Source organism: Alosa sapidissima, chromosome 17, assembly GCF_018492685.1.
Source record: "Alosa sapidissima isolate fAloSap1 chromosome 17, fAloSap1.pri, whole genome shotgun sequence".
Lineage (NCBI taxonomy): Eukaryota > Metazoa > Chordata > Actinopteri > Clupeiformes > Clupeidae > Alosa > Alosa sapidissima.
The window spans coordinates 27,613,915-27,629,979 of record NC_055973.1 but is presented as its reverse complement, the minus strand read 5'-3'; the positions used below and the strand labels follow the sequence as shown (position 1 = coordinate 27,629,979).

Below are 16,065 nucleotides of genomic sequence, written 5' to 3'. Positions count from 1 at the left end.
GTGCAATTTAATAAAGCAGATTTTTTTCCCCCTGCCAAATGTCACTGACTTTTATAAAGCATTTGCTAATGAACATTGCTTAAATTAATTGTGATCCAGGTGTCTCTATTTACCATGTAGGCCTAAAGTAATACTACTGATGTAATGCTGGCACAGTCTCATGCATATTCAGTGTAGACATTATTTTACTGTTTGTTTGGATACAGTGCTTACATATAGATGAACTATTTCATGCCGTGCCAGTAAGTATAGAGGCAGGCTTGGTTTCTTTTCTCAAAGACAGTTGATAACAAGGTCAGGGACTTTCCCCATATGAAATCAAATCATAATCATGGTTGTGTCACACATACAGTATTAGGCCTATCTTAGCTTCACCCTCATAATCAGCGGAGATCACTACTGAGACGTGTTTTGCTTAGCAGATGGTGAGGCCGGCCGAGGCTATCTCTTTATGCTCTTTTTTTTTCTCACACTCTTTGAAATGATGAAGGGTGTCTTTGGCTTTCTTGCGATTCCAGCTTTTGTCACTGAACACAATTCGCCAGCCTACCTTCAAAGGGACACATGCCCCCTTTCATTGTCAAACTTCAACATGTGACGTCAGCTGCTATGGCAACCGGTTTTGTGGCCAATTAACATTTTAAACCCCCTTTCATACAAGAATGATACATAGACTCACTGTGTGTCTTGGATGTTGATAAGAAATTGCATTTGCAAGCCTCGGATTCCTGTAATTGCCAAGAACACATATGGAAAAAGAAGAGAGATGTTTCTGCCAAATATAGCTGTTGGTTCTCAGTGTGATGGTAATTAATTTAACCTAACCTCCTGCTGAGTGTGCACTGGGTGGAGTAATGTATATTTGCCTCATCTAATTGACAGGATTTCGAACACAGAAACTTTGCACAGAAACTGGAGGCTGGAGGATGAAAAAAGTCTGTCCGTGTTGGCCAATTTTAAAAGCACCTTCCATATCCTTTTTCCTTGGAAGCAATGGGAGACCTTTGATATACCATGGCACACAAAACACATTCACCACTGAACATTTTGTGTAGTAGGCCTAAAACATGTTTAAAGTGGCAGACAGTTGCTCAATTCAACAAGCAAAAAAGAGGATAAACTAACATTTTTGGGCGTGCTGGTCCCAATTGTATTCCGCCTAAACAAGCGCAAAAATGTTGTGAGGAAGGAAACAAGTAGTTTAGTGTTTAGTTCTCTTTTTACTTTCGCACATTTGAAGCTCTTGATAATTAAATGTAATTTGCTTTTGGGTGCTGCATAAGAGAAAAGGTGATGTGGTGAAACCCTTAGCGGAGGGGGTGGGCTAGGAAGGAGCTACCAAATGAGTCAGGTTCACAATTACTGACATTTAAAAGCACTTCTCTTCCACTGACTTTTTGCTTAAATTTGCATCACGTATTTGTGGCGGAGCTTAGTCTTTTTTTACCCCAGATCTTAAGTGAGAAAACCCAATTAACTCTCTCCATTTTCCTAATACTTGTGGCAGAAGAAAAAGAACTTTGACCCACAATTAAGACAGAAAATGTTATGCAGCTAATTAAAAAAATCAGCTACAAAAGGGTTGGGAAAATGGAATTTCAACCAAAAGGCCTATTCAGTGAGTCAACCATCAGAGAGAGATGCAAACCTACAAACCCAGTACTGTCCCAGGCATCCTTGGGGCAAAGGTCCAGTGACAATTATGGGCTCTAGCATTGAGCAATTAAAAAAATAGAGTAAGGTTTGTTTCTGAACGCACTTTCAGGCAATTTATCAGTGCTCCTTGAACTGTTATTTTTTCAAAGTACAATGCATTTGTTAGTGTTGATTGTCAATTTTCTAGATTTCACTCGCATCCTGGTTGTGACAGGTTGCTGATGAACCATTCTGAACACGGCTGACACAGACAAGGATAGATGGTTGAGAAGGGATCTAGGACAGTCTGAGCACAGCAGGGAGGCTACACAAATTACCTTTTCTTAATACTGCAGGGATTTCTGTGTTGTGAACTCTGAGCAGTTTGGATCCATGACCCTGAAGACAGCTGAATCTTGGCTTGTATTTAGGGAAGGACAATTTTTTTTATATACATATCCAATTTTTATTTTCTGTAGCGTATCCCAATAGATTCTGTCATACATTTTATGTAAGGGCTCCATTCTGTGCTTTACCTTACAGTAGGTGTAGATTCTGTGCCTTAGAAGATGACAGAGCTAAGGCTAGTCACCACCTCATTGGACAGGCCCTCTGACTGCTGTTAGAGCTCCCATGCTGTTGTAGAGCTGGCGGCATGCACTAGCGTGAGGGAGGGACCATAGCAGAGTGTGGAAGTGTGCATTGGGACAGGCAGCAAGGAGGCCCCCTGCCGCTGTACACACACACGCTGGGATGCTGGAGCTAAGTGAGTCTGGCTCTGAGGGACTTTGAGTGGGTGGGTAAGGTGTAGGGGTGGGGGGTTCAGATAGTAGTAGTAGTAGTAGTAGTTGGGGTGGTGGGTGGGTAATCCTGAGGCTGCTTTTCATCCCCACAGGGGGAAGGATGCTGCGCTCAGTATGGGAGCATCCAGCACCTCGCTCGCCCCCCAGCTCATACGCCGACGCCTCCACTCTTTCCCCCGGCTCTCACCCTGCTCAGCACAACTGTTTTCCTTCCTCCCTCCCTCCCTCCCTCCCTCTCTCATTGCGTTTTGCTTTTCGTTTCTCACCCCATTCACTCTCTTACCATCTAAACACCAGCTTTCTCTCTCTCACCCTTTTTCTCTCCCTCTCTCTGTTTTCCCCATCTTTCCATTCCTTCCTCTATCCCTCTTTCATTGCCTTTGCTCTCTTTTCCCCTTTTTAGTATCTAACCATCCTTCTCTCTCTCTCTCTCTTCCTCCATCTCTCCTCCTCACCCCAGGAGCAGAGTGAGATGAGGTGGGATCAGTGGCGGTGTCCCGTTCCGCCGGGCTTCTCCCAGCTCAGGGTCATTGAGCGCACAGCAGAGTTCCAGACATCCTGCCTGCCTGCCTGCCCGCTCGCTTGCCGGTGCTCCACCACCGCCCGTGCTCCACCTACTCCACCTCTTCCTCACCACAACACGCCAGAACCTTTTAACGACGCCGCGCTTTGCTTTTCCACACATCTATGCCTGGCACTGAAGCAGTCACCAAATGTTTTCTTGTCCCTCCAGGCTCCATGCATGGCACTGAAGCAGTCACCAAATGTTTTCTTGTCCCTCCAGGCTCCATGCATGGCACTGAAGCAGTCACCAAATGTTTTCTTGTCCCTCCAGGCTCCATGCATGGCACTGAAGCAGTCACCAAATGTTTTCTTGTCCCTCCAGGCTCCATGCATGGCACTGAAGCAGTCACCAAATGTTTTCTTGTCCCTCCAGGCTCCATGCATGGCACTGAAGCAGTCACCAAATGTTTTCTTGTCCCTCCAGGCTCCATGCATGGCACTGAAGCAGTCACCAAATGTTTTCTTGTCCCTCCAGGCTCCATGCATGGCACTGAAGCAGTCACCAAATGTTTTCTTGTCCCTCCAGGCTCCATGCATGGCACTGAAGCAGTCACCAAATGTTTTCTTGTCCCTCCAGGCTCCATGCATGGCACTGAAGCAGTCACCAAATGTTTTCTTGTCCCTCCAGGCTCCATGCATGGCACTGAAGCAGTCACCAAATGTTTTCTTGTCCCTCCAGGCTCCATGCATGGCACTGAAGCAGTCACCAAATGTTTTCTTGTCCCTCCAGGCTCCATGCATGGCACTGAAGCAGTCACCAAATGTTTTCTTGTCCCTCCAGGCTCCATGCATGGCACTGAAGCAGTCACCAAATGTTTTCTTGTCCCTCCAGGCTCCATGCATGGCACTGAAGCAGTCACCAAATGTTTTCTTGTCCCTCCAGGCTCCATGCATGGCACTGAAGCAGTCACCAAATGTTTTCTTGTCCCTCCAGGCTCCATGCATGGCACTGAAGCAGTCACCAAATGTTTTCTTGTCCCTCCAGGCTCCATGCATGGCACTGAAGCAGTCACCAAATGTTTTCTTGTCCCTCCAGGCTCCATGCATGGCACTGAAGCAGTCACCAAATGTTTTCTTGTCCCTCCAGGCTCCATGCATGGCACTGAAGCAGTCACCAAATGTTTTCTTGTCCCTCCAGGCTCCATGCATGGCACTGAAGCAGTCACCAAATGTTTTCTTGTCCCTCCAGGCTCCATGCATGGCTCTTGGGTCACAACCAAGAGGGGAGAATAAATACGCTGCAGGTAATTAGAGTCCTTCGCCCTCCCGTTTCACTGATTAGACATTGTAGTTAGCTGAAGCAGCTCTCCATGACGATTCCTATTTAGTCTCTCCACAGTGTTACATACGCACACACACACACACACACACAGATACTGACACACAGATACAGACACAAACATAACCTGTTGGCCAGAGCTCAGACAATGAGAAAACCCATCCTATGTACAGTGGACCAAAATTGTGCACACAGGTTGCCTTGTTTTAGTTGTCTATCTCTTTTAATATGTAAGTCTGTCTGTTTCTTTTCCGGGAGCTGTTTTTCAGTGCAATCTCTGCAGACTGAGCCAGGCCCTCCCGTGGTAGACAGCATGGGGTCTGATTCACCAGCTCTGTCCACCTGGTGTTGCCATACACGTCTGCTGGGCCTGTGCTTGCGTGTGTACTGTATATTCACATGTGTGTTTGTGTGTGGGTGTATGTATGTGTGTACGTGTGACGTGTGTGTGCGTGTGTAATACGTGTGTGTGCGTGTGTATGTATGTGTGTACGTGTGACGTATGTGTGTGTGTGTGTGCATGTGTGTGTGTGATGTGTGTAATACGTGTGTGTGTGTGTGTGTGAGAGAGAGAGAGAGTCCATTTGCCTTTTTTGTGGTAATCACTTCCATTAGCATTCATCAGCAGGTCCGTCCGGGGACCACTTTGGGAACATCTGCTTTCTGCCGCACTCTCTAAAAGGCCTCTCTCCCTCCTACGGCCCCCCGTTAGCGCTGAGGCGCAGGTTGCAGTGAGTCAGGGCTTTAGCGCAGCCTTAATTGATGGCTTTTGGGACAAACTGGGGGGTATTAGCCGCTAAAAGGGTTTCCGCCAATCTGCGTTAAAAACAATGGATCCTTTTTAACTCTTTTATTTATTTATTTATTTATTTTTTGCCCCCCGAAAGAGAGGAGAAAAACGAGCGAAGGAGCCACGCGGCTTAATGCAGGTCTGTCCCCAATGAGCCAGCAGGATGCGTCATCCTCTCTGCCTCCTCCTCCACCCTACCACAGCATCCCGCTCTCCTCTGCCTCCACCCCACCACAGCACAGCATCCCGCTCTCCTCCTCCTCCACCCCACCACAGCATCCCGCTCTCCTCCTCCTCTACCCACCCCACCACAGCATCCCGCTCTCCTCCTCCTCCACCCCACCACAGCATCCCGCTCTCCTCCTCCTCTACCCCACCACAGCATCCCGCTCTCCTCTGCCTCCACCCCACCACAGCATCCCACTCTCCTCTGCCTCCACCCCACCACAGCATCCCACTCTCCTCCTCCTCTACCCCACCACAGCATCCCACTCTCCTCCTCCTCTACCCAACCACAGCATCCCGCTCTCCTCCTCCTCCACCCCACCACAGCATCCCGCTCTCCTCCTCCTCCACCCCACCACAGCATCCCGCTCTCCTCCTCCTCTACCCCACCACAGCATCCCGCTCTCCTCCTCCTCCACCCCACCACAGCATCCCACTCTCCTCCTCCTCATTCCCCACCACAGCATCCCACTCTCCTCCTCCTCATTCCCTGCCCTTCTCTCTCTCTCTCCTCTCTCTCTCTTCTCTCTCTCTCCCCTCTCTCTCTTCTCTTCTCTCTCCCCTCTCTCTCTTCTCTCTCTCTCTCCCCTCTCTCTTCTCTCTCTCTCTCCCCTCTCTCTTCCCTCTCTCTTCTCTTCTCTCTCTCTCTCTCACCCCCTCTCCCCCTTATCCTCTAATAAATAACCCTGGCCAGAGAATCATGGGAATTCCAGCAGGTTTTTTAAATGATGCATGATGCCCGGGCCGTTGCCAAAATCCTTGTAGCGGCGGCTGACGCCAGCTCTGATGTGGCCTGGCGGCAGAGTGCCCAGCCTGGGCAGCCATCCGAGCACGGCTGGGCAGGGGAGGGAAGGAGGGGAGGCGTGGGGGGGGGGGGTGGAGGGTTTTAGGGGGAGGCTGGGGCTTCCCTGTGGAGCCTCAGGGCTCAGTGAAACTGCTTGAGTCCACAGGCAGAGCTCTGCGCTGCCATTAGCCAGACTGTGGTACCTTAGGCAAATGAGGCAGCGGCTCTCCCGACCGCATGACTGGGACTGATCAGGCTCACAGCCGCCACTGTTTGGAAACTCTGTGACACTGGTAACCGGGGGAGAGAGAGGGGATGTCAAGGGCCAGGCTCATGGTGGGGACCTGGGCCTGGTGATAATTCAGTCCAAATAAATACATGGTGCGGTGGAGAGCCAAAAAGACAAAAATATGGTCTTTGTATCAAACATTTTGAACAAATTTGTTTTATGTTTGTTGTTCTTTTTTAATCGTAAAGAGGGGCCTGGGGGGCTTGGTGGCCACAGAAAGCACAGGGAGAGGGTCGACACGGGATCAATACCCTATTGAATATACATATACTTGTGAACATAGCCCAGCTTGTTTGCGGTCATCACCCCCAGGCAAAAATGAAAGCCAGAGATGAGTGGGCTTTGCCTATAGCACAGCCACAGCAATTGGTTCTAAAAGTGCTTTTTGATTCTCTGACATAACAATCACATTTTCCCATGCATATACTTTCATGCTATTAAAGTAAAGATATATGTGTGAACAAATGAACTGAAATCCTTAAGCGCCGGACAAAGCAATGAATATTAAACACGCCACAGAGCCCGGGGTGGGATTGCAGCCATTTGGAGGGCAAAGTGAATTTAGAATCAAATGTATGGAACTACTCAAGCTTTTTATACAATTTCTATTGATCTATTGATGTTTGATGCTCTGTATAGTACTGGTGCACTGGGTAGATGTGCTAACATTTACATGGCAATAGAATAAGGACTACATTCTCACACTTATTTGCTTCTGTCAATATCTGAAGAGAGCTTGTTTAAGAAGTCCACACACATCAGTATATGACTGATTCTGAATTGTTGTTCCTGTATAGTCTACTGTAGGTATGGTGCTGTAAACTAGCCTGTGAGAATCCAGAAAGGCTATAGAGCACTTGTCCTATAATAAATTGGCACATTAGTGACATTTTTTGTCCCTTTAATGTCTTACCGGAGGTTTGTTGGTGCCAAGATGTGTCACTGTCACGCTTCATGTCAAAGGTCGCGACAGGCCCGGTTGAGTGACAGCTCTGTCGCGGGAAGCGCCAGGTAACCTGGCGTTTAGGGCAGCAACAAAACCTCCTGTGAAATATCGACTTTGTCAGGGGGATTAACATGGCGGTGAAGGGAACAACACAACAGACAGGCAGAGGTTTCCCGCCAGGGGAAGTGCGAAGGGCAATTACGGCTCCCAGAAACCAGACAACTATGGTGAGGTGTCAGGCGAAAGTCTCCGTAACACCTGCTCTCGACTCGCCGAGGCTTCATGGAGATGTAAGGAGGCAAGATCAAAACCCGCCTTTCTTTCTCTCTCTCTCTCTCTCTCTCTCTCTCTCTCTGTTTTTCTCACAAGGATTCCAAAGACGGCGCTGAGGTAATTCTCTCTGGCCACTGGCTCTTCAAAGGCAGAGCGGATCTGGGCAAGGGTGGCCGTCCTTTGTGTGATAACAAAAGAGACCAACCTTTTCTCGGCTGAAAATAACTTCCAGGGCTCGAGACAATTATACTGATGGACGGAGGAACCACCACCGCCACAATCACCACCCCCCCTCGGACCTCCCACATTCACCCCCACACTCTCCAGTGCTTGGAACCTCATGAGTGGATGGAGGTACAGTATGAAGGGAAGTGAACACACATACAGTACACGCACACACACACACACACTCACTCACATACACATGCTCGCAGTCACTTACTTCTCCCTAAATGACAAAAAAATGAGATCCATAAAATGTCCAGCACTCTAACCATTTTCTATGAAGAAAACAAAATGGAAAATACATAAATGGATATAATGAAAGCAGAAGTGAATTCACTACATTGTTATTGTAACTCAAGTTGTCCTGACTGCACTGAAGGTTTTTCTTTCTTCAATAGTAATGGATATTGTAATTCTCGTGTATTTCATCTGATGTTGACTCTTGAGCACAACCCACCGTAAATGCTGTCAAGGACTTCCTGTGGGTCTCCCACTGCCGTTTCCTGTTGTCCAGTCCTCCAGTCCTCCATCTCCTGGCCATCAGATCACTTGGTTTCCTCTATTCATTTCACTGCATAGAGAGGACTCCGCACAAATAAACCCTCCACACTGACCCCCCCTGTCACTGGTAATGACGAGGGGCCCCCAGGTCAACACTCCACCCCGCCATCCCCCACCACCACCACTCCTTCACCGCTGCGCCACAACACCACTCCAGAAATCAATGCTTGAGAGAGAGAGGGAGGGAGAGAGAGAGAGAGAGGGAGAGAAACAAAGAGAGGGGTGTTGTTTTGTTGGGCTCTCTCTCATATACACAATCATCATGTAGAAATGAGACGTTAAAAATCAGCATATTGAGTCAAAAGCAAGTAGAAGCACATTTGAATGAATATTGGTTGCTAGCTCTCTTATGTTTAAGATGCAATTAATCAGTCCATTGTCCAGATTAGGAACTACAAAAAAAAAAAAATTGCAACTCAATCATAATGAAATCAATTCCCACATATTGTGCTTTTCCTGGACAGACCTATAATACTGTATTAAATAACCAGGCTTGAAGGTGCCTTTGTTGTTCTAAACAGAGAGAGAAATGAAGATGTCATTGCTGTGCCTGGTTTGTGTGTATACAGATGGACTCCCTCTCTGTGTTTTTTTCCCCTCCTTCGGTGACATACTCTGTTATTTTCCTGCTAGCTGACAGCCTTTGATTCCATCACCAGGCCCTCTCTGCAGGGCTGCATGTGTTGTGATATTATTAAAGATGCCCGCCACAGACGGAGAATGCAAATACATGCAGTAATGTAATAGATAGCATCATGCATCACTGAGTAGAGCAGAAAGGGAGAGAGAGAGTGTGAGTGTGTGTGTGAGAGAGAGAGAGACACAGAGAGAAATGAAAGAAGAGAGACAAACACATGCCTGGCCAACCAGTGGTCCTCGGCAGGAATTTGCATGTTATCAGACACAGAGTATCTCAATCAAAATGTCACACTCTGCCTGTAGACACTGTCTCTGCTTTATTCTTGCATGGCGCAATCCACAAGATTATTTCTTTTTTAATGCCAGGCTTTTCTTATATTCGTGGGTTTATTTATCCGTTTATTTTAAATGTCAAAATAACCATATAAATGCATGTTGAGAAAGAGTTTTTTTAGTTTTTTTTTTAAGTTTCATTGTTGTTAATTGAAAGTGTAATACAGGGAGTGAAAAAACAAACAGAAACAAGGAAAGAAAGAGCGGATGAAAGGAAAGAGAAAAGAAACAGTGAGAAGAAGAAAAATAAATAAAATATAAGAATAGTGAAATATTGTTAAAGGGAAAGGTTCCTATTCCCATATGAGCGCCACATACTTAGCACCCTCTCCAAATAGCCACAGCCTTGCTCATTACCACCGAGTGTGAAAACACTTCTGTTCCCTGAGATGAAATTATACATTGATTTCCCACTTTTCATCATGACATTTTTCTGTGGAGGCCTGAAAATCAAGGTAACAGTTTACAGTGAATGCTAAGCGACTGGGGGCAATCTGTGAATCTGCGCCATGAATGAGAGAAAGAGGAGGGGGCAGAGAAAAGCCTTTATTTTTCTATCCCACTACAATTCCCTCTTGTGCCTCCTCACCAGCACGTCTGCCTGCCTGCCTGCCTGGCTCTCACGCTCTCCCTTGGACTCGGGGAGTGAAGCGCCCTCTGTTGGATGACACTGGCAGTGGAACAGACCTGGCTCGGTTCTGCCGTGGCTGGACAAATCCATTCCATAGACTACTGGTTTTGCAGACAGGAAAAAGATGAGAGCAGGGTTGTAAACCTCATTTCTACCTCATTTTTCATTTACTTTGGAGTTTTTTCCTTGTTACACTGTACCCTTTTTGAAAGTCCCTTTGGTTAAAAAGTGTCAGCTAAATGTAAAGTACAGTAATGTAATGGAGAAAGTGTGATTTGATCCCTCCTATCCCTGTGAGAGTATACTGTACATGATGCTGTCTTTTAGTCACTCACTCTACCTGAACACCTGCACACTACTGCAATGACTAGGACTTGGACTGGAGAGGGGAGCTGATCTGTGATCAGTCTGGCAGCGTCAGTGGTGACCCAGTTCTGGCCTACCTGCCATGGACAAATGCCAGCCTGTCCTCACCTCTCAGGCTCTGGGTGGCAGATTGGGCTCTAACGCCACTTTCCCTGAGTGACCTTTTAGTCTGATCCGCCGCAAGGAAAAAAGCCAATATGCTGAAAACACCGGAGCCTAACTATCCTCTGAGGTAAACCATACAAACTCACTCACACACACACACACACTCACAAACATGCACACATACACATGTGTGTGCACAACACCACCAACAACTTTGCATGAAAAACTTACATTGTCTATGGGTCAAAGGAATATGTGTGCAAACCACTAATGAAGTTTCTCTGAGGATTAGTTTTTTTGTTCAGCTTTTTTGCCTTTAAAAACATGACATTTGGCATTATTTGTTTATAATAAACACCAATGTCTGACACCATGTTCTGATGAAAAGGTCAACATTATTATACTCTTATGGTGTATGTGTGACAGACAGAAGGTCATAGAGGTGTATGTATGCATGGTAATTGGACTTCCTATTCAGAGGTGAAGTGATGGTTGGTGAATTTTAAAAGTGCTTTTTAACTCTAGATGGCCAAAATCTCAATGTAAAGCCCATCATTTGCAATCACACCGTCTGAGACAAAGAGGGAGACAATCCGAGGTCAGTTCAGGAGGGTCCTGTCCTGGAAATAACAACGCCATGCTTATTAAAAAAGAACAACTTTAGGAAGATTAAAGAATATTGGGCCATGAATATAGCACAACACGTAATGATTTGGAATGGGATGGATGCTTTATTAGCCCTACGCATGGTAGCATCCATATCAGTACCCTAAGGTAGAGGTGACTGACTCATGTTTGGCATCCAGTTTATAACAGCTCATGGTAGCATCCATATCAGTACCCTAAGGTATTGGTGACTGACTCATGTTTGGCATCCAGCTTATAACAGCTCATGGTCTATTAAAAAGCGTGTTGTAAAAATGGCACTTGTAGGAAACGCACGTTCTTCAGTTTTTTTTTCTTCAGTTCAGATATTTTCTCTCTCTCTGTCTCTCTTTTTCTGTCGGTCTCTTCCTCTCTCTCTCTCCCTGTAGTAACTGTCCCTTCTCAGAGCCAAATAAAAAGGAGACATGGAGGGCAGAACACTGGAAGCAGCCAAACTTTTCCAATTGACAATTACCCCGGGCCACCCCATCTGTCCCTCTCCTTTTCCCTATACCTCCCCCTCCTCTTCCCCTCTTTCTCTGACTCTCTCTCTCTCTCTTTCCGTCTTGCTTTCTTTTCTTTTGACAGGGAGGGGAGATGGATTCTCTTCACACAGGCATGCACACTAGAAAATCAAATTGATTATTACACACTAGAGTGGATCCTCTATTACTATACATGTTTCAGGGAGCGTGTCCCCTTTGAAGCGTCGCGCCAAATGCTTTCTCTCAAACCCCCCCCCCCCACACACACACACACACCCTTCCCTGCATCCTCCAGCTCCGTCTGCCCCTGTCGACACTTCTGAAACGCGAAGATGAGTACAGTGCCACGGCAAGGAAAGAGAGAGAGAGAGAAGGCGAAAGAGAAAGAAAGAAGTGCACAATGGATGCATGTCATCTCCTATTCCTGGCTCAACGACGAAGGACAGGAGATGGGTCGAACGAACGGTTCCAACAATAACACCACGTGCGCACGGCGTGCTCGGCGAAACTTCACATTCAGAGGAATGTCGAAATAAATAAAATGAGAGGCCAGGAGAGAAATAGCCGGGGCTGCCCCCTCTGTCTTCACAGCGTTCTATCAGTCATTTCACCCCCCCCCCCCCTTTTCCGCTCCATGTTTGTCAAGCTGAAGACAATGACAGCCCCCTGGCACAATCTGGTGGCTGAGAATGAAGGGCTTTCGGCCTCAAACTCACAGGGCCAACAAACAAAAACAGAATGCAGGAGAGAGTGAAAGAAAAGAATCAGAAAAGTATGAAAAAAGAGGGCAACAAAAACAAAGTGAAGAAAAGAGGCAGATGAAAAAGTAGATTCAAAAGAGAAAGAGAGACAGGAATGAAAGAAAATAGAGTCAAAAGAGAAAGAGAGACAGGAATGTAAGAATGAAGGGCAGGGGGGATAATAATAGGATGGATGAAACAAGTGAGGGACTGACACAGAGAGACCAGCGACAAACCAAGTTTCTCCTCCACTCTGCTCAGCCCATTAAAGCTCACGGCACTGTGTGCACACAACTCCCCCTTTCTCTTCCCTTCTCACCTTCTCTCCTCCGCCCATCTATCCATCATTCTGGCCTGGCAGCCCCTAACATCAGACACAACGATTTCTCAGCGCCCTCTTCCCCTGCGTCGGGCAGACAGGCCCGAGATATAGTATCGAGCGGCGTTTGGGAGGGGGTGAAAACAAACACGACGCTATGAGCTAATGCCTGTGTTCATTACATCGACCTGATGAATGGCAGGCCCCTCCAAAAGTTTCAATGTCTCACCTGGGATGTGGCGCCCATTGCTGGCTATCACTCCGGCCAAAGTGCTGCTCCAGCAAAAGTGGTGACAGAAGGTAGCGCCAGAGAAGACAGGAGAGGAGTGGGGTGGGTGGTGTGTGTGTGTGTGTGTGTGAGAGTGAATGAGTGAGAGAGAGAGTGTGCCTCGTGGTGGTGGGGGATGTCAGGTGGGGGGGAGGGGGGTAGAATCCGAACCATAAAGGGTTTGTTGCCATGGCGACATGGTAGCAGCAGCGACGGTACAGTGATAAAAAAAGAAAATGCCGTTCGGTTGGAATCAAATGGAATGAGTTTGGTGGAACTTTGTGTGTGCGTGGGCTAATAGTGTGTGCACATCCCCCCCTTTAGGTTGAAAACAACATCGCTGGGTTCACCAAGGTCAGCGCGCCCGGTGCACTCTCCCGGCGTCCTTTCAAGTGCTCTGCGCACTGCTGTTGAATTTATCATGCAATCAACTGTCACACACAGTGCAAAGGACAAGGACAACTCCCCCAGCCCCCATCCCCATCCCCATAATGCGGGATTTCTTAGCCGCTCCGCAGTTAAAAACCTGCCCCTCGCAAATCCCGACAAATTGTTTGAGACGGTTCAGCCACCTTTACAAAATCCCACTTTAACCCTTGTTAATGTAGCCAGCATTCAGAGCTGCAGGCAAGGCTGAGTGCACCTCCACGGCCACAGCGCTCTCCCTCCGCTCCAAATTAGCACTTTCAGCTCATGCCAAAAACAAGACCACACACTTAAAAACTCAGAGGCACTTTCCCTTTTTTTTCTAAACCAGGAACTCGTTTGAACTGGTGTTTAAGCCTCCACCCCTTCATCATTAAAGTCCATATGCCCTGATAATGGATGACTTTGGCAGATAAGGAGAGATCCATTTCTTTGGTAAAAAAAAAGACAGCCTATTATCAGCCACAAGTTTCCTCATTAAAAATTGGACTTTGACGTGTACAAATGAACAAAATAAAAAAGTGGTGGGAAGACTTGCAAGGAACTTATGGTCAGCAACACTTCCGTGAACCTTTAACTTCACTCATTTACAGCCTATCTGAAGCCTGCCTAACCTCAGGGTTCAGCTGCAGGCTATACTGGGCGGAGGGGGGCATTCATTTCCTTTTTCAATGCAGAGTTCCCTGGTACAACATTTTCCATAACAAGATATTTTTTTCCCCCTGTGCATATGTGATCCGTGCTTATTTCCAATGCAGCACTTGTTTGCGGTTTATCTTCAAGGTCTACATATGGCAGCCTGCAGTGCTGCCCCAGGATTTCCAAGGATTTTCCTCCATTCTCTGCACACCCTGGAGTGCTGACTTCTGAACTCTCAATCAATCCAGGTGCCTCAGTCCACAATCCGATACACACACACACACACACACACACACACACACACACACGTATTAATCAGGCTCAAGTCAGAGTTGGTTCCATCTGAATACCTCCTGCATTCATTTTAACGAGCTCAGAAGGCGACCTTCCAGTTACAACAGGTGCAGCTCGCTGTGGAAAATAGAAAAAATAACTTTCTCGTCAGGCCGCTTGCCCATGTCGCCGCGGTGACGGCTCGCAAGCACACCGGCCACACCTCCGCGCCGCAAATGTGCCACCGACCGCGTCGGGGCCGAACACTGCCGGTGGCCCCAGGTTCACATGGCCACTCCAAAGATTGATGCCATGTTGATTTTTAATGATGTGTTGCAGCGGAGGCGGCATGAAGGCAGACGGAGGGGCCAGGGCCAGGGGCTCGAGGAGCGTCCACCTGAAGCGTCGCTAAATGTCATTCTAATTATCTCGCCGTCCAGTGAATGAGCGAGTAAACATTTACACTAACCCGTGGCCCCCAGGAGCCCAAAGCGCCACCAGGGAGAAGGCTGCTCTCTGCCACGCCATTCATCTCAGGCGCCTCGGGCTTCTCCTCGTCCCAGCACTAAAATTCAACCTTGACTCCCCCCGATGTACTGTCTACTCTTCGTGTTTGTTGTGCTGTTATTATTACAAGATAGGAGCTGTTTGGCTGGCTGAGGATCCTGTGAAATCTGAGACTATTCTGTTTTCTGCCCATGTTCCAGATCAAAGGACGTTATGTGGGATGTAGCGTAGTTGTAATGCAGCTCAGTATAGAATGCTGTGGGATGTAGTTATAATGCAGTTCAGTATAGAATGCTGTGGGATGTAGCATAGTTGTAATGCAGCTCAGTATAGAATGCTGTGGGATGTAGTTGTAATGCAGTTCAGTATAGAATGCTGTGGGATGTAGCATAGTTGTAATGCAGTTCAGTATAGAATGCTGTGGGATGTAGCATAGTTGTAATGCAGCTCAGTATAGAATGCTGAGGAATGTAGTATGGTTGTAATGCAGCTCAGTATAGAATGCTGTGGGATGTAGCATAGTTGTAATGCAGTTCAGTATAGAATGCTGTGGGATGTAGCATAGTTGTAATGCAGCTCAGTATACGTAGAATGCTGTGGGATGTAGCATAGTTGTAATGCAGTTCAGTATAGAATGCTGTGGGATGTAGTTGTAATGCAGCTCAGTATAGAATGCTGTGGGATGTAGTTGTAATGCAGTTCAGTATAGAATGCTGTGGGATGTAGCATAGTTGTAATGCAGTTCAGTATAGAATGCTGAGGGATGTAGTTGTAATGCAGCTCAGTATAGAATGCTGTGGGATGTAGTTGTAATGCAGTTCAGTATAGAATGCTGTGGGATGTAGCATAGTTGTAATGCAGTTCAGTATAGAATGCTGTGGGATGTAGCATAGTTGTAATGCAGCTCAGTATAGAATGCTGTGGGATGTAGTTGTAATGCAGTTCAGTATAGAATGCTGTGGGATGTAGCATAGTTGTAATGCAGTTCAGTATAGAATGCTGTGGGATGTAGCATAGTTGTAATGCAGCTCAGTATAGAATGCTGAGGGATGTAGTTGTAATGCAGCTCAGTATAGAATGCTGTGGGATGTAGCATAGTTGTAATGCAGCTCAGTATAGAATGCTGAGGGATGTAGTTGTAATGCAGTTCAGTATAGAATGCTGTGGGATGTAGCATAGTTGTAATGCAGTTCAGTATAGAATGCTGAGGGATGTAGTTGTAATGCAGCTCAGTATAGAATGCTGTGGGATGTAGTTGTAATGCAGTTCAGTATAGAATGCTGTGGGATGTAGCATAGTTGTAATGCAGTTCAGT

General features: G+C 46.9%; 1 protein-coding gene across 1 annotated transcript; it reads right to left on the bottom strand.

Annotated features, from left to right (window-relative positions):
• Positions 1 to 3,068: 3,068 nt before the first annotated feature.
• On the bottom strand, positions 3,069 to 13,020 carry LOC121688966. The gene is made up of 4 exons (XM_042068890.1): positions 12,867 to 13,020; positions 8,271 to 8,384; positions 7,283 to 7,413; positions 3,069 to 4,206 (listed from the first exon to the last, which is right to left on the bottom strand). Exon 4 carries the CDS (start codon positions 4,200 to 4,202, stop codon positions 3,069 to 3,071), a length of 1,134 nt encoding a protein of 377 aa, XP_041924824.1. The 5' UTR covers positions 4,203 to 4,206; positions 7,283 to 7,413; positions 8,271 to 8,384; positions 12,867 to 13,020.
• Between the last annotated feature and the right edge of the window lie 3,045 nt (positions 13,021 to 16,065).